Source organism: Calidris pugnax, unplaced genomic scaffold (genome assembly GCF_001431845.1).
Source record: "Calidris pugnax isolate Ruff unplaced genomic scaffold, ASM143184v1 scaffold148, whole genome shotgun sequence".
NCBI lineage: Eukaryota > Metazoa > Chordata > Aves > Charadriiformes > Scolopacidae > Calidris > Calidris pugnax.
The window spans coordinates 1,031,644-1,055,907 of NW_015090926.1; the positions used below are offsets into that span (position 1 = coordinate 1,031,644).

At 37.8% G+C, this 24,264-nt stretch overlaps 1 protein-coding gene across 2 annotated transcripts in view; it reads right to left on the reverse strand.

The window, feature by feature from the left end:
* Positions 1-6,271: 6,271 nt before the first annotated feature.
* The window catches only part of WDR36 (WD repeat domain 36), a 54,760-nt gene continuing 36,767 nt past the window's right edge, over positions 6,272-24,264 (reverse strand). For both annotated transcript variants that reach the window (XM_014951505.1, XM_014951504.1), the window contains exons 12-23: positions 23,086-23,240; positions 21,836-21,950; positions 20,405-20,570; positions 20,006-20,114; positions 19,167-19,246; positions 16,936-17,043; positions 15,661-15,758; positions 14,162-14,304; positions 13,414-13,530; positions 13,096-13,177; positions 10,553-10,740; positions 6,272-8,802 (exon numbers count right to left, since the gene is read on the reverse strand). In XM_014951505.1, the coding sequence (XP_014806991.1) occupies positions 8,653-8,802; positions 10,553-10,740; positions 13,096-13,177; positions 13,414-13,530; positions 14,162-14,304; positions 15,661-15,758; positions 16,936-17,043; positions 19,167-19,246; positions 20,006-20,114; positions 20,405-20,570; positions 21,836-21,950; positions 23,086-23,240 (1,511 nt within the window). In that variant the 3' untranslated portion in view covers positions 6,272-8,652. The remainder of the gene's footprint in view (positions 8,803-10,552; positions 10,741-13,095; positions 13,178-13,413; positions 13,531-14,161; positions 14,305-15,660; positions 15,759-16,935; positions 17,044-19,166; positions 19,247-20,005; positions 20,115-20,404; positions 20,571-21,835; positions 21,951-23,085; positions 23,241-24,264) is intronic.

The following is a 24,264-nucleotide window of genomic DNA, read 5'->3' on the forward strand; positions in this document are numbered from 1 at the left end:
CACATCAGTGTTAACCAACTTCTGCTAATCCCAGGGCTACATCTGTGTCTCTTAGTCCAGAGACTTAAGTGGAGTTGGGGTGATATAGGCAGGTTACTTTAAGATTACTGGTAACATCTGTAATGATCTGGGGCTCCAGGATTTCCTCCTCCAACACATCAAGATCATAAATAAGCTGAGGAATTAGTATCTGAGCTGTGCTATGGTTCTGCTTGAAAAAATTTACAAGATTTTTCAAAGCCTTTCCTTTCAGCATGAAAAGATATGGCACATACCAGAAGAACAACACCTCCACAGTTAGGCGGAAATAGTCTGTTTTATATCATAGAATCATAGAATCATAGAATCATTGAGGTTGGAAGAGACCCTTGGGATCATCGAGTCCAACCATCTACCCTCATCTACCCTCATAGAATCATTGAGGTTGGAAGAGACCCTTGGGATCATCGAGTCCAACCATCTACCCTACTCTACAAAGTCCTCCCCAACACCATATCCCGCATCTAAACGTCCCTTAAACACAGCCAGGGACGGTGACTCAACCACCTCCCTGGGCAGCCTGTTCCAATGCCCAACCACTCTCTCTCTGTGTATTTTATAATCAAGATTTATTCTCTAACTGCCAAGCATGGAACTCTGTTAAGAAATATTTTCATATGCATGGAGCAGAGAGTCTTAACACGGTCAAACTTTCATTAGCACATACTGTTTTCAGTATCATTATCTCCTGTGATTAAAATTTACTTCATTATTTTACCTCTAATATTTCATTGATTTTTTTCTTTCATTTTGACAATTTTCTTTACAAAGTAGATTAGTTAGATACTTATAAGGCAGGTTAATGCATTTTCCAAGCTCACAGAAATAGATACTTTCATGAAAAAAAATAATCTTACCTTAACCTTCTATTTTGTAAAGACAAATCTGTTCAGGTCTTGACAACCCTTAGAAACATTCAGTATATCTCACTAATAGGTTCCTGAGGGGGAAAAATCAGTACATTTTCCACATAATTTTATCAAGTAAATGCTTTGGCAATATCTTTGTATTTGCCCAATACATCGTTTCTTTCTGCTGCCCTTTAAGATCTTGACATTGGCTATCACAATACCCAGATGCAAATCCCAATTCATACAGAAAACCAAGTACAGTTCTCCAGCAGGCTGAATTCCAGCTATAGCTCCTCTGGTTATGAGGAAAACACTCCTGTCTGGTCCCCTAAGGGAGGCCAGGAGACATCTTGCAACTTGCATGTTACCATGCATACGATACCCTCAATGTTTAACATTAGCCAGCAGGGGCCACTTTTGGACTCTGTGACCGTGTCCAACCAGAACTGCCCATAGGAACTATGTAGGACATGGAGGCAAGATCTTGCAGTCACCTTGCTGTGAAGGAAGAAAAGGCTTCTACAGCATGGCCGCAGTGCTAGCCAGGGAAGAGCAGGAACACATGGATGCCCTTCTCTACACACTATGAGCTTTCAGCAATCAGATCCTTGCTTCCCTGCACCATCACCGCTGCTCACTTCCTCTATCTCCCATTCCTTCTGTGTAAAAATTCCTTCTGTGTTCTTCTCTTCCAAGCAGCTTTTTTTGTCCTAACTTTTGCTCTGTTATTCAGTTATCAGCTCAGATATTTTCATTAATTATTATCATGGAATCACAGAATTGTCAGAGTTGGAAGGGACCTCTACAGATCATCTAGTCCAACTCCCCTGTTAAAGCAGGAATGCCCAGAGCACATCACTCAGGCTGCACGACCTGACTGGGACTCCACGACCTCTCTGGGCAGCCTGTTCCAGGGCTCTGTCACCCTCACCGTAAAGAAGTTTTTCCTCATATTTGAGTGGAACTTCCAACGTTCCCGCTTGCGCCCGTTGCCCCTCATCTTGTCACTGGGAACTTCTGAAAAGAGTCCGGCTCCATCCTCCCTCAATCCGCCCTTGAGATACTTGTAGGCATTAATAAGGTCTCCCCTCAGCCTTCTCTTCTCCAGGCTAAAGAGTCCCAGCACTCTCAGTGTCCTGGTTTGAGATAAAACCAGATCAATTTTGTGTTCTGTAACTTTACATTTTAGCTAGGCCTCTTCTAACTCTCTGAAATTAATGGCATATTGTGGAGAAAACTGCTCGTTCTCAGAGTCATAAGACCAATGTTTGTGCTAAATGCCAGGGAATGGTATGCAGAGAGGCCCTTGCTTATACTTATCGCTATAACAACCAAGGTCAGCCAATTTTTGTTATTTGCCCCTTAGAGGGTTGGAAACGGAAAAACGTAGAGGGGTCACATCTGTGGGGAGGAACGGACAGGGCAGGTGACCCAAACCTGACCAGCAGGGGTATTCCATCCCATCTGCCCCATGCTCAGTATAAAAGCTGAGGGATCAAAGGGTCAACTCTCTTCCTGCAATGGCCGACGTCCAAAGAGGACCCTGTCAGTTCATCTGCCTTTGATCCCGATCCGTGTGTTCCTGACTCCAGAGCTGGAATGCAGTTCCCATCCATTGCTGAGTCCAGTCTGGGACTTCCCCAGTGCCTGCTGGTGACAGGACTGTCATCCTGGAAGCTTGATACGGTTTTGTATATGTATTGTATCTATTTCATTATTTTCTTCTCTCTTTTTTATTTTAATATTAATTTTTCATTAAAGTAGTTTAGTTAATTCTGAACTTTTCAATCTCCTTATCTCTTCCTCTCCTCTTTCAGGGAGGGGGGAAAGGGCCATCTGTCGGTTTGGTTGTGGTGACTTTGGCTGAAACCACAACACTCAGCCTTTCCTCATAAGGGAGATGCTCCAATCCCTTAATCATCTTTGTTGCCCTACACTGGACTCTTTCCAGTAGTTCCCTGTCCCTCTTGAACTGGGGAGCCCAGAACTGGATGCAGTATTCCAGTTGTGGCCTCCCCAGTGCAGAGCAGAGGGGGAGAATGACCTCCCTCGACCTACTGGCCACACTTCTCCCTGTGCAGCCCAGGATCCCATTGGCCCTCTTGGTGACAAGGGCACATTGCTGGCTCAAGCAATGTGGGACATGCCACAAAGAGGACAGCATCACTAGAAATGGGTCCAGTACCACTGTACTGGGGTCCATTCTCTTCCTGAGGACCAACAAACTTTCTTACTTTGTAAGAGCTCTTACAAAGAGCACAGGCTCTTTACACCACCTCAGGCAGTTTCCTTGCTGAGGAGTGGCCTTTAATTGCAGTAAGTCCCCAGCTGCTGAAAAGATATAGCCCAGTCTGTTTCTTCTACAATTTTGAGATTCCGACTGTCTCCAAGGCTAAGCAGCAGAGTCTTGCTCCAGAAATGAATACATTTCTAGACACTACCTTTTCCCTAAGTCAACAAAACTTAGTGTGTCTTTCTCAGCTGGCTACATGCTTTTACAGTCTCTCCTAACAGTGTTTCTTGGACCTCTCAGCATTCCCAGACTAAGTGCTTTGTACCCTAGGAACCCTTGTCTTTGCTCAAGCACAAATTGTGTTAACAAATGGTTACAAAATAGTCAGGCTGTAGAAGCTACTAAGAAAATAAGAAAGATCTATAGCTGTGGCAGGGGACAAAATACAGTGGTGACCCATGAGAATGAGACCTCTGGTGATAAAAGGCAAGAACTTGTGAAATGGTCAAATGTGTTGTGGCACCCACCAATTTTAGAGTAATTTTTCTTATCAGACATTCACTTGAAATACTTTCAACTTGTTTGGCAGTCTAATTCTTCCATGCCTCATTGCAAACCTCTCAAATGCTGGTAGCATTATTCAGCATTGCTGCATCTAATTCATTGAGCTTCTTTGCTATGGGATATTTAACAAAATAATAATGCATTAGGCATAATTAGAACGTGACTAAATTAATTTCTGTAATGCCGATTATACTGGATTACCGCAAAAAGAACTCACACCTCTGTGCCGTAGACCTAGTATCACCCGTAGCTTGAGGGAGGGAGCCCACTGTGTAAGAGGTACATGGCACAGAGAATGCAAAGAACAAGCACAAAAATTTGCAGAATCTTAACTGACAGCACGCCTGTTGACTTTAACAGCAGCAATTTGCAGTGTTTAATAATAGACTATTAAGTAATTACATACTGTTATGCTTGCACCGAATTGATCATTAAATTCATGGCTCTTCCTTTGTCCACCTTCATCCTAGAAGGCAACCAGCTCTGTCATCCTCAAAGTGAAGTTTTTCCCACATGTTCAGATGGAACTTCTTGTGTTCCAGTTTGTGTCCATTGCCTCTTGTCCCGTCACCAGGTACCACTGAGCAGAGCCTGACCCCATCCTCTTGACACCCACCATTTAGATATTTGTAAGCATTGATGAGATCCCCTCTCAGTCTTCTCTTCTCCAGGCTAAACAGACCCAGGTGTCTCAGCCTTTCCTCACAAGAAAGGTTGTTCCATTCCCCTGATCATCTTTGTAGCCCTCTGCTGGAGTCTCTCCAGTAGTTCTCTCTCCTTCTTGAACTGGGGGGCCCGGAACTGGACACAATACACTGGATGCAGCCTCACCAGGGCAGAGTAGAGGGGGAGGATGACCTCCCTCAAGCTGCTGGACATGCTCTTTTTAATGTACCCCAGGAGACCATTGGCCTTCTTGGCCACAGGGGCATATTGCTGGCTCATGGTCAACTTGTTGTCCACCAGGACTCCAAGGTCTCTCTCTACAGAGCTACTCTCCAGCAAGTCAACCCCTACCCTGTATGGCTGTATGGGATTATTCCTTCCCAGGTACGGCACCCTACACTTGCCCTTGTGGAATTTTATCAGGTTCTTTTCTGTCCAACTTTCTAGCCTGTGTAGGTCTCAAATGGCAGCACAGCCTTCTGGTTGTTCTTGAGAAGCACAAGTTTTACAACTGATGATGGGCTGAAAAGACTGATATGCCAACATACCACGCTGTGGAAACATCTGCTGATGTCAACAGTCAAAAGAAGAAACTACTTCTATACTGGTGATCTTTAAACAATGCTGAACTCCTTCAGCTGAGCTCAGCAGAGTTCAAATATGCCAACAAATACTGTCCTTCCTACTTCACAGAATGCAAATTAGCATCTTCTAGTTTCCTTTCTCTTGGACAATGACACTTGCATCATGACAATTTGTACAGGCTTTAGACCTTTCCTATCATTTCTTTTGAAGGAGCAAGAGTTAAATTTGAAACATACAAAGTGTTCAAGTGCTTCAAGTCAGTGGTCAATGCTGGCTGCTGAACAATGTGTAGACATTCCCAGCTGTTTATTCTCACTTCATATTTGTATGTTTTTCCTCATATTACCTCTATTTTTACTGGAAAGAAAAGGGAATGTAAGGTTTGCAGTGAAGCCTTATTATGGCTCAGAGAAGAGCAACTTTCACTCTTCGAGTCTGAATCCAGCCAGCAAGAAGTTCAGGGAACAAGGTCCAAGCAACTGGTTTGGTGTCAAAACAATGCTGAGTACCAAATCAGTCTGGAAAGCACAGCACAGTCAAAAGAAAATGGTGGAAATACCAAGACCTAACTTGACAGGACTCCTGTACACAAGAGTTGCTAAGAGGGGCAGCTATGCTCAGAAGCCAAAAGTGGGGAGAATGGTAAAAATGGAGCATAGGTGAGGAAGAGACCAGAGAAGAAGCTGTGAGGAGTACTGTGGCGCAGAGTTAGCAGGGAGCACCACAACAAGCTGCCAGTCAGAGCTAGCCTAAAATGGGCTTGGCATTGTGCAAGAATGGTAAAAATTTCTACAACTCTATCCCTTAATCCAGTTAATGATTTTTCTCACACCCTGTTGCATATGCCACTACAATGCCAATAGGCTAAAGTGAGTTCTTGCGGATAATGTGAAGCTGAATCTATCAAATTCAATTGTAATGCGTCTAACCACTTGTTATCAACAACTTTTGACTAATATCACAAGATATTGTCCTTGATGTCTTGGGTGAAGGAGTAATACAGGAAGCAGCAGATGAAATATCCACTTGCATGCACTAGCAAATGGAAATTACTTTTTATTTCTGAAGAAGTTATTAATGGCAAAAAGTTGCTCACCATTTTTGATGTGGGAGAAAATAGGACAAAATAAAAGGCTAAAAACAAGAAACAATCTGAGCTACTGGTGTAAGACTGAGAGCAGCTTTCAGAATAGTCAAACACTCCTGAAGTAGCAGTGCTGACTACGAATGTTGAGGAAAAGATGAAAGAGTAAAGGAGGTGGGATGTCACTAACATCTAAAGACTCTTCTGAAGGAAACGATTGAAGCGTTCCACATAGACTGTACGATACTAGAAACTGCATTAACATATTTAATGAGATTATTCAGACTGCAAATACTGTATCCACAATGTTAAACATATATTGTTCGCAAAATAGCTTTCAGAGGAATGGTCTGTTTGGCTAAACGTATGTGTTTTTTCTCCTGATTACATCAAGTAGATAAAAAAAAAAAAAAGGAAAGAAAAAACACAATTTCTCTATAAATCCTACAAGTTTTGTCAGCAACTCTTAAACACCTGTGCCCAAAACAAGTTCTTATATGTGAGTGAAAAAACACGTGTGTGCTCAGAAAAATGAAGTATTGCCTTCTCAAGTAGAAACCATTTCACGACTGCTCTGTGACCGAGGCAGTGAAGCACAAAGACTAGAGCACAAATATTAATTCTCACATTCAAGAAGTAGGAGGGGCATACAACATTAGAAGATAGCAGGTCTGGAGAATACAAACAGAAATACATTATTTCCCTTAGTATTTAATTCAATTGTAGGTCCCATTACTACAGGATGTTGTGAAGGATAAATGGGCTCTAAAAGAGATTAGAGGAACTCAGAGACAACAAACAGGTCTGTCACAGAATATTAAACACAACCGTTATAATACATCTGGGTCATGAAGTATCTAAACAGCTGTCTGCTGAAAGCTGGTGTGATGCGCTTGAGAAGAATCACTTCATACATGACCTTTGTAGCTGTCCCTTGCTCCAGCTGGAGACCAGAACACTAGCCTTGACACCCCGTTGCTCTGATCCAAGAGGAAAGTTCTTTACTCACTGCTCCTTTCTCTACTACGGCAGGTCTGTAACTACCAACTTACTCATCTTTTAATATTCTGATGTCTTGGTTCAAAAAATGAATCTTTAAGATCTTCTAAATTAGTTACAGTAACACCTATAAGCTCAGAGGTTTACTATATATTACATTGAAGTTTGAGGGATTTGGACTGCTTCAGACAAATTCAAGAAATTGGGAGTAATGGGTATCACCAGAAGCTAATAATTCAATGGTACAAAGCATTTTCTTAAATCTCAATAGTAAACTTAATAAAAAAAACCTAGGCATACATCATTCCCATGGGCAACACACTCTCAGTCCTAACTGCTTAGAATGCCACAGTCTGTAAACTTTCATAGTATTTCTCCGTTCTCTTCAAGCTTTAACAGGAGTCAAAGTTATGGATCAAGAACAGCCAGAACAACAGAGAGAAGCTGTAAAAACTGACTTCCCATCACCTCTGTGCTTCTTTCACAACCTTGATGGCTTTTCTTGCAAATTTGAGCAGCCAAAAGGATGCTGATCTCATGATAAATATGGAACTGTCGCTTGTTTTAGGGAGTATCCCATACTCTACACTGCACATGCATGTTTGCAGATAATTTATTGCAGGATACGCGACTAAAAAGAATTCCGTAACATGATGGCATTAAAAAAATTATTATTTCAGTCTTATGCCAAATGCAAAGAACTCATCTTTCATGTCTCTTATCAAAATTGCATAGATTTGTATTAGTTGCTCTGTTAGCCTGTGCCTGTAGCTGGAGCATGTGGATTGCAGCAAAGGCGCTGTTCAGGAGATTCTTCTGCTGTTAAGGCAGAATTCCATACACAAAGTTCAAGATAATCCCATTCATGAGTTCCCAAACTCTGCCAAAACGTTACTTGAAACCTAAGCATGAATTCACAAAAATAACATGATTAAATTAAAATTTCCCCACAACTCAAAGCTTTTATTCCAGTAATCTTTATCTCTTTAAGAAAAGAATCCTAATTTTCGTAAGATATTGAGCCTCCAAAATTAAGAGCAAGAAACCTGGTTAGAAAAAATGGGTGGGTTTTTTTAGTTCTGTTTCCCTTTTTTTCAACGTCCATCATTTGTAGCATAGCTAGAAATCTCTGCTTTCAGAAAAAGGTGTGTGAGGCAAAATAGTGAACACAGCTTGCCAAAGTGAGGAGAATTCATTCTTTTGGCTTTATTTTTGCATCAATAATAACTGTTTATTAAGCACAAAACTGGTTTTGGTCTCCTGCACAGAAATTACATTATTCCCACTTTTTTTTTTTTTTTTTTGCAAGTCGTTTCTTCATTCCCATTTCCATTTTTGGTCATGAAAGCATAAGATAACTAGCTACATTACCTATAGCTGTCCAACTCTTTGCTCATTGACAGCACAAACTAATACAACATGAATATTTAAGCTGCACATATTTATTTTTGTTCCAACTGAAGTGAGTAAAAACACGCAGTTATGTTTGTTCTAAAATACTTTGCCATACACAGATGTACAAAATACAGTATCAAAAGTCCCAGTAGAATTCTTGGAATCCAGTATTTTTGTTAATAACTTTTACTATTATTTGTTGCTACTATTGTATATAGACAAAACCCTGAAGTATTTTACAGCAAAGCACTTTTCATATATGTTAATACACATAGACTCTGATTAAAGAGAGTCTGCAAATGAAGCCAAGTTTCCTCGAGTTGCGTTGACAATCTGGATACTTCTTCCAATAGGTCTGGCTCTGATGAGAGAACCTTAAGGTGTAACTGAAAATGAAAACAAGCAGTTAGTGAAACAAGTACAGATAACAAAAGAATTAAAAGATCAACTTCCTCATTCAGTTCCAATACTTTGCTTTCAGGAATGTCCCATGTAAGAGAAGGACTTCAATTTTCCTTCAATTAATTGCATCCATTTAATGCTGCCTCATTTTTCTAGTCTTTCACAAGCCATTTTATTCCCACATATGTATTAGATGGGATAAGGCAGCAAAATGTATTAAATATGTTATTGCTTTACTAGATGATCTTCTGCCACTGCTCTTGAATCTACCCAAATCACACAATTCTCAAGAGGGTAACTTTCCCCTCTTTCCAGCCTGCATCATAAATTCCTCTTTAGGCTAGAAGGGCTAAATAGATGCCCCAAGGTCAATCAGGATTGCTATTTTAATTATCTGTGTTGCATAAAGCAAGAAGAGTGATGCGAGCACACTCTATACTGATACAGGGGAGATGATGTTTCTCTGTGTAGTAAACTATAACCTTGGGAAAGACAAGAAAACAAACCTCTCAATCTTGTAGAAAGGCAATACATTACTACCACTTAATGGATGGAATAGTTATCTTCCTGGCTACAACTTAAATCTCCGAGTCTTGCTACCTTCATAACTGTTTTAATTGGAATCTGCAACAAAAGATATTGGTGTTCATGTGTCACAAGGTGAGTTTATATTATTCTACTGTAGTCCAGATCAGGAGCACATTTCTGAGTCAAAATATCTAGCTGGGCATAATCTACCCTGAAAGAGCTAAAGTTCTTTTGTATGAAACTAAACATAAAGAGGAATTCTAACATCTAATATTGCAACTATTAATCATATCCAGTCCATGGGACTAGACTAATAATAAATAGACACGATAAAAAGCCCAAGCCGAAGTGTTTTACTCTACAGATCTATTCGTCTGCACTGCTTGTTCTTGTGGAAGCTGCCCTGTGTGTTCTATTTAACCCCAACAAAACCCCAAAGAAAGTCATATTTGTCCAGCATTCAACTCTACCTTAAAACAAATCCCTGCAACATTGTATTAAGAAATAATTAGTTAAATAGTGTTACACGTCTGAATGTTTAGAACAACTTTTTTCCTAGCAAAGTGTAATTAATTGCTTTCTCACAGTTTCATAAATCGGAGTATCTTGACAAGGTAAGCATTTCTACATCACAGGGTTTCAACCTTCTGCAGAATCACTTTCTCTCTCAGAGTAACTGCAATGGTATTTTATCACAGCAACTTTCTAACCTCCACACACCTGGGAATAATTTCATTAGCTCTGTGATGCTTAGCAGAAAACAGAAGAAAGGCAGCCCACTGACACATAAAGTAAAAGTCAGGCTTACAATGGCTAGTGGCAAGTCCAAAAAGATGCTCATTTTACTTCCCCAAACATTATGCATTGAATTCTTTTTTTACCTAAGGTATACTGTATCTTAGCTTAGCAATTAACAACCACTAAGAAGTTAGGTATGTTACCAAAAAATTTACAAGTCTAAGTAACAAATACTAGAATAAAACCTGTCTGTCATGGTCCTCTTCACAATATCTGGTTTTTGCAAGTTTTCTTGACTGATAACAGATGAGTTGTCAAATTATCCAATCCCTTCAGTTAGTAATTTTAAAACCAACCCAAACAAAAATCACTTAAGATAATTCTTTTAAGCAGACATTTTACATCCTTTTACTGGACAACCATCATTTTAAACAGGACTAACATAAAATTTTATAAGAAAATTGTTACCTTTAAAAATAGTGCAAGATACGCCTGAGCAAGTTCGAAGTTGTACTTCTTGTTCAGCATCATCCCGATCATTCTCAAAAAGCTTAGCATCACCTCTGTTGAGCCACCACCTTCAGGGGCCAAACCCCTTAGTTCTATCTCAATATGAGATGGTCCCAAGGTTTTCAGTAAGTTAAGTGGAGCTGTATCTGTGTTAAAGCAGAAAAGAATCTTACAAATTCTTCATGTGGATGGGTTTGTTCAAAAATTTGTAAGCAATGACCGACTGTTTCAAGTTTCTACTGTTTCCTTACTTTTTTTTGTTTTCCACAAAATGCCATCCTAGCTTTAATTTACTGTCCCGGCACATACTGCAGACAAATACATCTCAAAAAAGACAGCTGCATTTTATTTGTAAGCTCACCTTGAAAAATGCAAGTAAGATCTTTGTATTTGTAATACTTTTTTCCCCATATCTGTCTTCTAAGATGAACAAAATTTCTTTTTAACCACATTAACATCATCATTTTACACCTATTGGCAAAAAGAACGTTTATGCTTGAAACTTCAAGCTGTTACTGCAAATATATCCTAGAAGACTTTTACTAGGAATCTTTACAATGTTTACTCTTATTGACATTAAGCTAAATTGAGGATTATCTGGTGCATCTAAGATAATTATTACTTCTGTTAAGTGAATTCCTCCTGCTTTTCCTGGGACCTGGGGGTGGTGGAGTGGAGGAAAGCTTTTCCCTGGTAGAAACATATGCAATTTACAAACTCTTTCCTTCTCTTCATAAACTTTCTTCCTCAAGGTTTCTACAATCCTACCTGGTCTTTCAGAATTCCACCCATTTGCTTTAAAAATGCAGAAATAAAAATATGTATGGTTGCAAACACAGGTGTTTGTAGAAACATTTAAAAAAACATCTTCTAAATAGTATTTCTTTCGCTAAAAAGTTGCTAAGAAGAGCAACTCGTTATATTCTTGTATCGTGATAACTAATGGTATCAGGCACTAGCAAATACTCCTGAGGTGGTATAAATCTGTTTCCTTTTCTATTTGATTCTTATGAAAATCATAAACTAGTTTAAAATGTAATTGTGGTACTAACAGTACTGAACAGATGAGATGCATTTAACTCATTTTTGTGCAGTGACATTAAAAAACCAAGCATGGACCATACTATGAAGTTGGTACCCATACAATATGTAAAAGGTGTCCAGCTCAACCTGTGTTCCACCATCCTGATCTGAGGTACAAAACCCTATCTCCACTCCAATGGTAAGCCAGGATGGCTTCTAGTATAATACTGTTTATTTGCACAGCCTAGTCACCTTTAGAAGGGATGCCTGTAAACTACCAAGCACAGAGCAATGTTACACACCAGCAGCTTGCCAAGTCAGGATCAACAGGCTCCCTGGACTGGGATTACAGCACAGACCATGGACCACACCTGCCTTACAGCAAGGAGGTGGCTTCAGGAAGGCTCACAGGACTGCTACGGAGTGCACTTGCTCCGTGGTACACCCAGCCTCCAGGTGCTTGGTTAGGTTTTTACATATTCACCTGGTGTTTCACTCTTCTCTGAGCACCTCTGAAGCATCTTAGTAGAATGCTATCAATTGAAATACTAAAAACACAGCATAAAAAACCACCTTGTCTGTCACAGACAATACAGCTCTACACACAAAATGTTTTAAGTGCAGTTGACTAAGCCATATCAAAATATGATTTTGATATGACTAAGTCATATCAAAAGAGCTGAAGAAGGGGTAGAAAAATTCTCAGCAAAACTGCCTTGTGGACGAGCTGACAGTGACTGTACATTTTCATTTCCAAGCCAGCTATACTGGCAACCATTTCCGAGAATACAAATTTCAATGATTCTGTAGTAGCACAAGTTAAACAGCGAAAACAGCTGGTACATTCTACAGTCAATTTAAGTGACTGAATTTCAAAATGAATGTTAAAAGAAATCCTAGAGCTTATTCTTATAAAAAATAGTTCTTTGTAAGCTTTAAATTATAAAGCAATCAACTAAAGCTCTAAGTCTGCTGAACATTTAGTGAAGTAGCCCTTGAAAATAGAACTTGCTAGGCAAATTATTTTTTTCATGTTTCAGTGAATCACCTGAATATTCCTTACCAGATCATTCCCTTCCGTTCTTACCCCACAAATAACACGAAGCACCTTTCTTGGGTGAGATCATCACAATCTCCAAAAAAGTCCAACAATCTTAGGAACGCTAACTTTTTTCTCTAAATGTGTTTTAGCCATAACTAGGCTCCATGCTGCAGGCAAGCTGGAACACCAGTGAACCTTTAATCTACACTGGCTATCTATGTATTAGTCAGCTTTGTAGCTGACTCTGTCTATATATATAGACACATAGCTGACTAGAAAGACTCTTTGCCTTTCTCTTTGGTCACTCTCCTTGCCTTTGCTACTGCAATATGCCTACTTTTTCCCATCACACGTTACAATTCTGGCATTAGAAATCAAACGCACATCCAAATATTATTAGCATCTATATTTTTAGTGAAATGTCTCGTCAACTTACATTCATTAGTGCTCAGGGCTTCTTCAAGACGAATGTAGAAATCAGATTTCTGTGCCAGTACTCCAAGGTTTACTACCTTTGACTAGACCATGAAAGTATAAGAGAGTGTACATTAATAGGCAAACATGTTTTATATGTCAATTAGATTCTTTTCCTACTGACAGAATAAAAGACTGCAAGATAAAAGCATTAATGCAAATGGTTTAAAACTGGTACTTTATAGTCTTTAGCAAGATTTTACTCAGCACGAAAAAGCACTTAAAATTTTCTTGTAAAATACACTAGATAAAAACTATTGTATTGATTTTTGGTTTTTACCTGTGTATCATTTTCTTCCTCTGGAGCAATGTATCGGGGTATAAGACCAGGAACTGTTGGGATGAAGAAAGGTGCCGACTTGGGAACTTTTGGTGGCTCTCTTGGTTTATTTTTTTTCTGTTAATTAGATATTTGAATTAAAATCATCATCATAGTAAGAACATACGGGAATTTTGTTTGTCAAGAGTTTTATTTTTAAAATACTATGAAACCTGAAAGGACTAACTGAGAAGTAAATATATAGGTAAAACGTTTGAAATGAAACTACTATTCAGAAGAAAAGCAGCCCCTCTCCCAAATGCCAGAAATTGTGAAAAGCACCATATAGTCTTCTACTGAAAAAATTTGAAAAATACCTGAAAAGTGGGATCAAGTTTTGTGATTAGGTAAATGCAGCTCATGGAACAAGGCAAATATACCTGGCTCTATACTACTATTTTTTGCACATTCCCTCTTTTTCCAGTTATGGGAATGCCCAACAGTGATTTGGAGCAGCTTTATACGCACTTATTAGCTGCATTGACATGGAATTACCTGCCTTCAGACAGCTATTTTGCATGTTGCAGGAACAGTAATGGCAAATGGTATGAAACAGTTCCTCCTTCTCAAGATTTCTAGAGCATCCAAGAGAACAGTAAAGACAACTGCCTGTTTTACATTACAGGAGAAACACCCCTTATTTTATCTCCTTAAAAACTACACTCCAAATACTACAGTAGATAAGCAATGGTGTGCCTAATATTGTTACCTTGATAACATCAAGACTGAGGAGATTTTTCCACCTTGATTCTGGTAATGAAGAAAGAGTCACTAGCTGCTCTCCCAGTTGCTCAGGTGAGACATATTCTATCATTTCATCACATGTTTCTTCATCTCCTGACACATCCACATCTTTCAAGAACAGAGATCTTTTATGAACATACATACTTCACATTTATTTTATTGAAAAATCAAAACAACATGATAATTTCTTTTGCAATTTTTGAAAAACACATGCAAAACAGCCATATATGTGGATGCCAGCATAACATATAGCTGAAAAGCTACAGAAACAATCTTCATTCACCTTATTAAATATTAAAATGGCAAACAACTGTAGCTAAAATGCAGAACTGAATAAATAAAATTTTAAAAAATAACAAGGTTTATCTCCACTTTGGCTGAAATGATATAAAAGCAATTTATAGAAGTCCTACAGGAAGAACAATGGATTACTTTTAAACTGTTAACTGCTGCAAAATATATACACAGCAGTTTCAGTTCTGAGTTTCAAATCTGTAAAATCTCTTCATTTAAACACATACAAGATTCACAACCTGTTCATAGGTATGACTAAAATGGCACATAAAAATGAAGAAAATCTCAACCATAAAGCACCACTTCACACAACAAAAGATACGCAGTCTATCATGAGGTTTCTCTAGCTTTCTGGTGTGGTCTTGACCAAACATCTACCTTCCCTTCATTTTTGCAAAATATTACATGGCTGAAACCATGAATATGATAGAAAAGTCCAAAACAACGAAGACATGTACACCAATAAAAGCTCTGAATATCTAAACAGGAACTTTACCTTTGCTGAAGCCAGGAAGTGAATTAAAGCGTTCAGCCAGAATCAGGTTACAGGATTAAAACATTCAAAGTTTTGGGATGAAATCCTGTCTCCCTAATTTAAGTATCTAAAACAAGTATGTGCTTAATAAAGCAGTCATCTTCAAGTATGTTCCTTGTTCTTTTATGCTGTCAATAACTAGGTCTGTTTCTCCTCCAGATGGCCATCTAAATGTAGGCACTGCTAAAGTCGGGCAGACAAGATCCCCATCTAGAGGCCTTCAGAAGCTCAACCATTTCTATTAAATGAATCAAAAATGCAATTTAGGCCTTTCCTTCATTGGCAATCTAGCACAGGAACACAGCAGGTCAACTGAACCCAATTCAGGTAGTTACAAGTGTCTGGGATTAAAGAAAGGCAGCAAATAGCACAGATGTTTTTATCATCTATAAAATCTCCTTGAAGACGGGGAGATCATCACAATGTGATTCTTTATGTCTGAACATAGAAACATGACTAGATTTTAGTAAATAATACCTGCATATGAGTAACTATGCCAAAAATGGCAGAAGCGATACAACAGTTCAGAGAAAGAATGCCAAGACACAATGAGTTTTCACTGAGGAAGCAAACCATTTTCTAAGTAAAATATAATACCAAACTGAAAACAAAATACTCTCCCATCTGACGATTACCTTGCACAGGGCAGGTGCTAGGACGTGTCACCATAGAAGGTTCATAATCTGCCGGAAGGGGCCGTAAAGAGACAAGTGAATATAGAGAACGATTTGACCTGAAAAGTAAGACAGGCATTTTAAAAACAATTTTCAGGAGAACGGGAACAAGTATTTTAGATATAATTTTTACTGCAATCTAATACTACTGCACTATGGCAATTCACCAGTTTCTATTCAAGATTAGTTTTCCTCATCTACCAGATAAACAAGAAATTAAACATAGTTCTGTGTATCATCTGATAGTCTGAAACATAAATTATGCTGAAGTATTATTGCCATGAATGCTTAATATATATGGCATTACGCAGTATGATTACTTTAATCATTGCCATTTACTACATTTACTTGGAATTGCAAAATTGCCTATCTAAAAAGTTTGCTTTGTACTTAATATGTACAATACATTAAGCAAATATAAATGATTCATCCTGCTTTCACAGAATTTCAGAGTAGTAGTCTTAGCAAATTTTCTTGAGGTTTGGAACACGTACAGAAGCCATTCTGGCAAATGACTTTTTCTGTCAATATAAAACAGGGCTAGGTAAAAAAAATTGTCATTATTTACAATGAGGCACTTCTACTTAAGCGTAGAAAAGTCTAACAATTGCACACCCCTCAGGCAAAACTACAGGTAATAAATATGATCTGAAAGATCGATCTACATCAAACTGGAAAAAAACCCACCAAACCACTTGAAAGGTGCTTTATTTCAGTACTGGGCCTAACCAGTCATTTGTTTTATAGCTGTTATCAGGAGGCAACTGAACTAAAACACTATTTAAATCTGTGCTGATCTATCATTAATAAACAGAAATAATTGCAATTTCCAAATTCTACTCAGAAGTCTCAGACTATATTGTATACCAGGACAAGAAGAAAAGTTCTTCAGAAGTAACACTATATGAGCACTGACATTTCAAGGGGGGTGGAAAAATTAATGGTAGAGTCAAAGAAAAAGTTTAGGAATGACATAATAGGAATTTACTTTAACGTAAGAAAGAAACATTTAGAAAAAAGAGTTAATTTAATTATCAGAATAAATTCCTTAACCACAAGAGATTTCAAAGTTTATGAATCACAACAATACAGAATACTTGTCTTAATTAGAACCAGAGAACACAATACCCTGGAGATGATACTTTGCAGAACAATTCTCTATTTGCAATAAAGGTAATTAAAAGAATTCTTCCCCATCTGAAATTCTGTGTTTAAACAGATATATCACATACTTACCACAAATAAATTCCAAGATCATCCACATGTGTTGACGCTAGAAAATCTCCTGTAGGAGACATAGTAAGGCTCACAGCTGCGGAGTCTACCAAAAAACAATCTATGAGGCTAAGTGGAGAAAAAACAACAGAAATTCTCAGCAACATGAACTTGTTTATCTGTATCTGAATAGCAGCACAAAAACAACTGAACACAAGCAGGACACTGGAAGTATATATACAAACTGTCGTATTAGAAGTATTCAAATACAACAAATTAACTTAGCAAATGAACAGCACCGTGCAACAAACCACTCACCTCTATAAAATTCTCTAAAATCAGCTAAAGCTGGTACATTTATGCTACCTCCTTAGACAACCACAGTCTGTGGAAAATACGATGAACCCTGTATCCACATTCAACGCCTTATGCCTAACACTGACCTTTCTAGTAGTCATCTATTTCGTACTTCCCATCAGCTCCATGCTGCTCTGACCTCATCTTTTAATGCTCTGCCATAAATTGTTAATTCCTTCTCTCAAAATACTTCATATGAATCTGGTTAACACCAGGACCTAAAGTAAAGAATGAACTGTATACTGCAAAATTTTATTATCTGCAACAACTTGTTTTGACATTTCCATATCTTCAGCCTTCCTTGATCATTCCTTTCACTACTGCAGAAAACTGAAAACACCACATAAAAAGAAAATTAAAATATTTAGTAGTATGTGACTATTTTAACAATAAGCCACTTTTGAGTTCCAGGTGATGCCACAAGTCCTGGATGATGCACACCCTAGCAGACAATTCACTCAAGCCTGGGATCATAGCACTGCCTGTGGCTTGTTGAGGTACAAATTTCAGTTACCTCAAATTGTAAGAAACAGTTAAGTTTGACAACTAGTTGAGAGAAAAAAAAACAACAAACAGAGAGCTTGAGTTATTTGTTCTTGTTTACAGACCAAAATCAAAAGCGAAGTGAGACGTGATGAGAGCAGCTGGTTCTACAACTCTGTTCTGTTAACTAAGCATTATTTCTTGAGATTCAACACACTTCTTGTAGTAAATTGAAAACTTTTATAGTATAGTAAATACAAAATTGTTTACCAAAATTTCATCAATCCAAATGAAACTATTCCGTACCAGGTATGACCAGAGCTGCACAGTGCATAGCACTGCTTTGAATCACTAAAAATCTATTATCTGATGTGCTGCTGAAAGAATGCAATGGCAGAACTCAAAGTTACATTTTTGCCTGTTTTTTTGGGGCTCCTGAACCTCTTGCATGTACTTGTCCAAATTTCATTCTGGGAAAAGACTACTCATATTGGTCATTAAAGAGTATTTTTGGCAGTTGCAACCATGCAGAAATTAACAATCTAACTGAAGTAAAGCCTTATTGTGCTGCTAAAATGAATGTAAGTGAGAACAAGCTTCTATTTAGAAAAAAAACAACTGGAGTACTGCATCCAACTCTGGGGCACTCGCACAAGTTAGGTGTGAAGTTAGAGCAGGTCCAGGACAACAATCAGAGGGCTGGAACATGTTTTCTCTGAAGAAAGGCTGAAAAAGTTGGGGTTCTCAACCCTGGAGAATTCCTGGCTCCAGGAAGACCTTCTTGTGACCCTTCAATACTTAAAGGAATCTTGTAAGAAAGGCTCAGAAAAACTTTTTAACAAGGTCTGTAGTGACAGGACAAGGGGCAACAGTTTTGAACTGAGAGGGGGTAGGTTTAGACCAGAAGAATTTTTTTATGATGAGGGTGGTGAGACACTGGCACAGGTTGCCAACAGAAGTCGTGGGCAGCCCATCACTCTAATTGTTCAAGGTCAGGCTGGATGGGTCTTTGAGCAACCTAGTCTAGTGACAGATGTCCAGGTCAGCTTCTAAATCAAACCATTCTATGACGCTGTGAATGCTTAAGGTGAATGTGCTGAAGTAATCTTGTGACATTTAGGTTACAGTGCTGCTTCCAGAAAAAGAACATTCACTCTGATTCACCCTCATGAGAACTCTGAGTTTCATTATTAGATCTTCAGGGCATTTTTTTTTTTTATATCCAGAAAAAGGCACATATTGCTAGCATCACACACGACTAAAATACTGGGTACTTAGTTGTTAGACCATGTGCAACTTTGAATATCACTTAGTACAGGCTGGTGACAGATGATCAAGCCAGAAGGCTTTTTAACTTAAAAGATAGAAAGGGGATTACAATAAGTCTGCTGTATGATTTTTAAATAACTCACCATCCAGATGGAAGGTCCCAAGTCTTAATGGTACAGTCCATTGACGAAGTTATTAGCCAACGACCATCAGGACTGAAAGTCTAAAATAAAACCATATATTCAATGGCACAACTGACAAGTCAGATCCTACAGGAGGTCCTGTTTTACAAAGTTCAAGATTAGATTGCTCCCTAACACCGGGATGAAATGGTCTGACCACAAACCAAAACTGACATCACCTTATTTAAAGCCAGAAAAGGACAAAAATGGAAGTTATTTCAGAACAGGTTTAAATATATGACAGAGGACACATCTGGCTGTTAGTAAAAGCACTGTGGTCCTCACTTCTAATGATGAAAACCACTGAGCATAAACTAGGACTTCAAATTCAATCAGAAGGTGAAAACTATTTAAATGAACACTACAAAGCACTATTACACAAGATGTAAAATAAGGAATTATCAGCAGATTGCATGATCTCAGATTTGTTTATACTTTTTTATTTACCTGTTGCATCTGTTCTGTATATACAGTTAAGAGCATTGCACAATTTTGCTCCTCAATGTGCTTTTCATTCCTCTTAATGCTTTATTTTGTTAAACCCAAAATAAGCTTGTTGCAAATTTATAGTAAAATCTCAAAGCACACTAAAAATACAAATAAATACAAATAAAAAAACTCTATACACTTTATCTTGAAAATTAACATGGCCAAACTGCTGTAAAGCTGAACTACAACTTTACTATTCACAGTTGAATACAACACTCAGTGACTTAATAGACACAGAGAAATCCACCATCTTTAAAATGAATTGGTTATTTGTACATGTCATCTGTTACAGAAAATGAGTTAACAATTACCATGTCATTAATCCGTCCATGGTGTCCTGAGAACGTCCTGACAATCTTCCTGGTTTCTATATCCAGAACACTAATACTGAAGTCATCAAAGGCAATTCCCAGAATACCACTGCCAAGAATCATTAGCACATATGATAGTGAATACTCAGAGACAAAAAATAAAACCAATACGCTAACACTGCTCCAAAAATAATTTATCCTGACATAATCTCAGAAAAACAGTATTACATTCCTTCAGTGTAATAAAATATCCTGTAGTCACTTTCTTTTGTCAACTAGTAGTCAGTTTTATTTCAGTGCATCAGAAATTTAAACTTTATTAGAATATTTGGTTGTCATCCTAGGGTTACATACTTGAACCAAAAAACACATGCACATGAAATAGCTTCAGTTTCTTACCTGTCTCTGTGAAGCAGAATTCCACTCGGAGAAGAAGAAAGCTCAGTGGAGTAAACCAGATCTTTAGTTTTAAATTTCCAAAATTTTATTAATCTTTCACTACCAGCTGTGATTAACAGCTGATTTAATCCATCCACTGCTACCCCCCTAATGGCCCCTTCATGTGCTGTGAATCAAGGGAAAAGAAAGTTGTATTTCAGAATTTAAACATAGCTAGAAATCAGCAGAATGCCACACAATATTCTGTATGCCTCCACCTAACTCCACGAAATGAGCGGTAAGCGTATGACAAACAATTCTAAAGCCACCTGACTAGACTGCTGAAATATTAGAATTTTCTTTACCAATACAGAGCCAAATTGCTTTCAAGTAAGCACTTAGAATACAATACAAAGCTGTGAGCAATTGAAGCTGAATATTTGCTTTTATTTCTGCTTTCATACTGGGGGAGCTTTTTTTGAACGTGAGAGAGAGAGGCTTTTTGAATTACTTAGGGAATGCCTCCAGGGAGTCTAACCACTCCAGACAAAATTTACAGCTTCAGTTTTGGCACAAAGACCGGGAATTTTCCTAGGCTACTTTACACTGCAGTGTAAAGATAAGGCACTGGTTTTGGATCAATTTTACTTTTTAATCTGTGCCTAGGGCTACTAGCCAGTAATCAACTCAAAATTCATCCCACTATCAAGCAATGATGTTATTAGGAGACCACTTCATGTTTGCTATGTTAGATGGCTTTTAGAAACCAGATAAGCTTTAAGCATTCATCAAGACTCTTTTCTTGTTTCTACAACAACAAAAAAAATCAGATCACAATGGCCCTATTATAAATTGCAGACTTACAAAGCAACAACAAACATATGAGGATAAGTGACATGAAACATATACGTACACAACCACTAAAAGTCTGAACACTGTCACTTGCATTACGTCCTAAGTTTGCAGCTGGGAAATTGAAAATAATTGCATATGTAAAGAGCTGGACTTGCTTAGGATTTCAATTTCCCATGTGCATAAAGTATTCTTTCATTTTTAAGCAGGGAGCACAAAACAGATGGGAAAATTTATCTCAGAGATAGAATCCTATAATAAGAAGCCAAGTACTGGAAATGTGTTTATCTCAGAAAGAGCTGAGGGCAGAGGATCTCATTTTAGTACTAACCATTTTGGTAACTGACAATTTTGTGTTAATTAAGAGAAAACAAATGCTAACATCAGAGCTGTTGAAACTAGCAGAGATTATGTCTTTCAGAGTTGGTTTCAAATTACTTCCGATGACAAGTGCAAGATCGGACAGTGTAGGGTAATTAGAGAAACTGAAGAGATCCTCAAATTCATCTCAGAGGCTGTGTTAAATTTCCTAGATGACACAATACCAGGCTGTTGCTGTTTTGTTAAGAGTCAGTATGTTCAAGGTGTAGCAATTCTTACCTCTTTCTTTGCCGAAACACCCTCTGTGAATGCCAGACTGCATGTTATACACATCTACCTGTCCAGTTGACAGCCCAATTACAGCAAAGTTCCCACATGAGGTGATGTCAACTGCCTTTCAAGTAAAAAAAAAAAACAAAAAACAAAACCAACCACCAGCTATGAAAACAATTTTTAAGTGTATATCTAATTAGCGAACTTGTTAGAAGATGCATTAACATATCAGGAATACAAAATGCTAGTATGTTTTTACTAAATTTCTTCAAGGAAAACCACACAGACCAATCAACAGATTACATATGAAAAGAGTAGATAAGAGCTTTTAAAATAACCAAGTAGTCAATGAGCAATAAATATAGCAGTGCATATTATGAAGGATAATGAAATACTGACTTACTGACATCCTACCATAACCTAAATGACTAACCTATGTAATCAGGACAAATTTAATCCCTAAGATAAAACGGAAGCTTATCAACTGCGTGCCTCTTATTGCCAACAGCACCCTAAAATAGGGTAAATTCACGCAGAGTTTAAATATAAAGAAATAAAGAAGCAATGGTCTAGATGTATTTGGAAAGATACAGTCCAAATAATATGGTACTTAAAAGAAAACCAGGTTTTTACAACTGAACCGACCTCGTCTACCACTTAATTACTAAGCGTAAGGTCAGAAAAACAGCGTCTCAAGATACAGTAGTAGTACGAATGCCGAGCGCATGAAGTATGCCACAGGAACTACTTGTCTTGCAAGCTGGTAAGCCTCAGGAAACATCTGTATCTCTTTCACTGCATGTTAAGACTTTTCATTTTTGTCCAGCTCAAGTTGTAAAGCATTGTAGGGGGAATATCCTGCCTGCAATTTGAAAATATATTTTTCCGTATTGCCAAAAAAAGTATCTTCAGCAATTTGCATTCACAGAGTAAGTTTATCATTACAGGCATATAGTCAACTCTACATCACTACGATAGATTAAAGGTAAACACCAGCCACCTATCTGAATCAGAAAATAAAATCTGCACTTAACTTGGATGTTTCAGAAAAAAATGCATATGCAGCATGTTTCTTAAGACCATACACATTACAAAACAGCTAGCCAGACACACTGAGCTGGCAGAAAGCACTTTGCAAAAGCAACTAAAACACGTCTAGATAGTGCTTTTGCATTCTAAATATTGCTTCCATACAAATAGAAATCCAAATAACATACACTGAAAGGCTGAAGAAACATTATCTTAAATAAACTTACTGTTGCGTATATATCTATAGGCTTATGTTTGCTGAATTCTTCTGGCCTCAGTTTATGAGCTCCCATGGAAGTTTTCTGATAGTTCCAGGTTGTACAGGTTATATACCCTTGATGGCAGGCAACAATACCATCCCAGTCACTCTGATGTGCCACTTCTGCAATGTCACACATACTCCTTTTAGAAACAGTCATTCTAAAATCAAATAAACTCTTCTGATTTCATAAGAAAGAGTACTTTGAAATACTTGTAGGCAGGACAGTTCACATTTAATGTTCTTGTTGGACACTCAGAAAGCTATCCTTCAGAAAAGATACCTGGCAAATCTTCGTGCATATGCTAGTGTAACTAAAACCCTAATAAATCCATAACCGTTTTTTGGTATGTTTTTTAGACATATATACGTGGGGGGGTGTGTGTCTTTGTGTGTTAGAGTGTATTGAGTTTGAAAAGCACATTTAAACTGAAATGCTTTAAACTGCTCAATCTGTACACATTTCCAGCTGAATCTCTTCACTGCTTCTGAAGCAGCAGCAGCCACTAGATTAACAATTAAAAGCAGGGTTCAAGAGCTAAGTCTGCACAACATAGCAAAAGACTTTTCTGCAGTTGCAGGAAAATCATTCCTCAAAATCTCAGTATCCTAACTTTGTAGTAAAATATGATATGCAGGGATCCAAATAATGAGCAAGTTTGCTCTTTTTTTTCTGGAATTTACACATCAAAAAAAAAAAAAGAGCTTGAAATTAGGTATTTCTAGAACTTCAAAGAATACAACAACCAGGTACAAATTGGTTCACTTCACCAAACAATGACAGTATAGCAAAAAAGAAACAACTCTAATTAAAGTGTACTTAAATAAACATTCTGATGTCTCCAAACACATTTGAGGTAGGTCTACTACCTTAAATTGACCAGACAGGTCTAATATTAAAAGTGCATATATATGTATATATATACACATATTTGCAACAAGTGTGTACAGATAGTCTGTATAACTGAAAGTCTGCAGATACAAATACAATATGTAGTTAAGTGGCTACCAAAATTGTCAATCCAAACCTTTGCCTTGGAAGAATAGCTACACTTAAGACAAAGCAGACTTCAAGTCTGAAAAGAAGGTCATTAATTTAACGAAACACATTTTGATGAAGGAAAGATAATCACAATTCTGCTTCAAA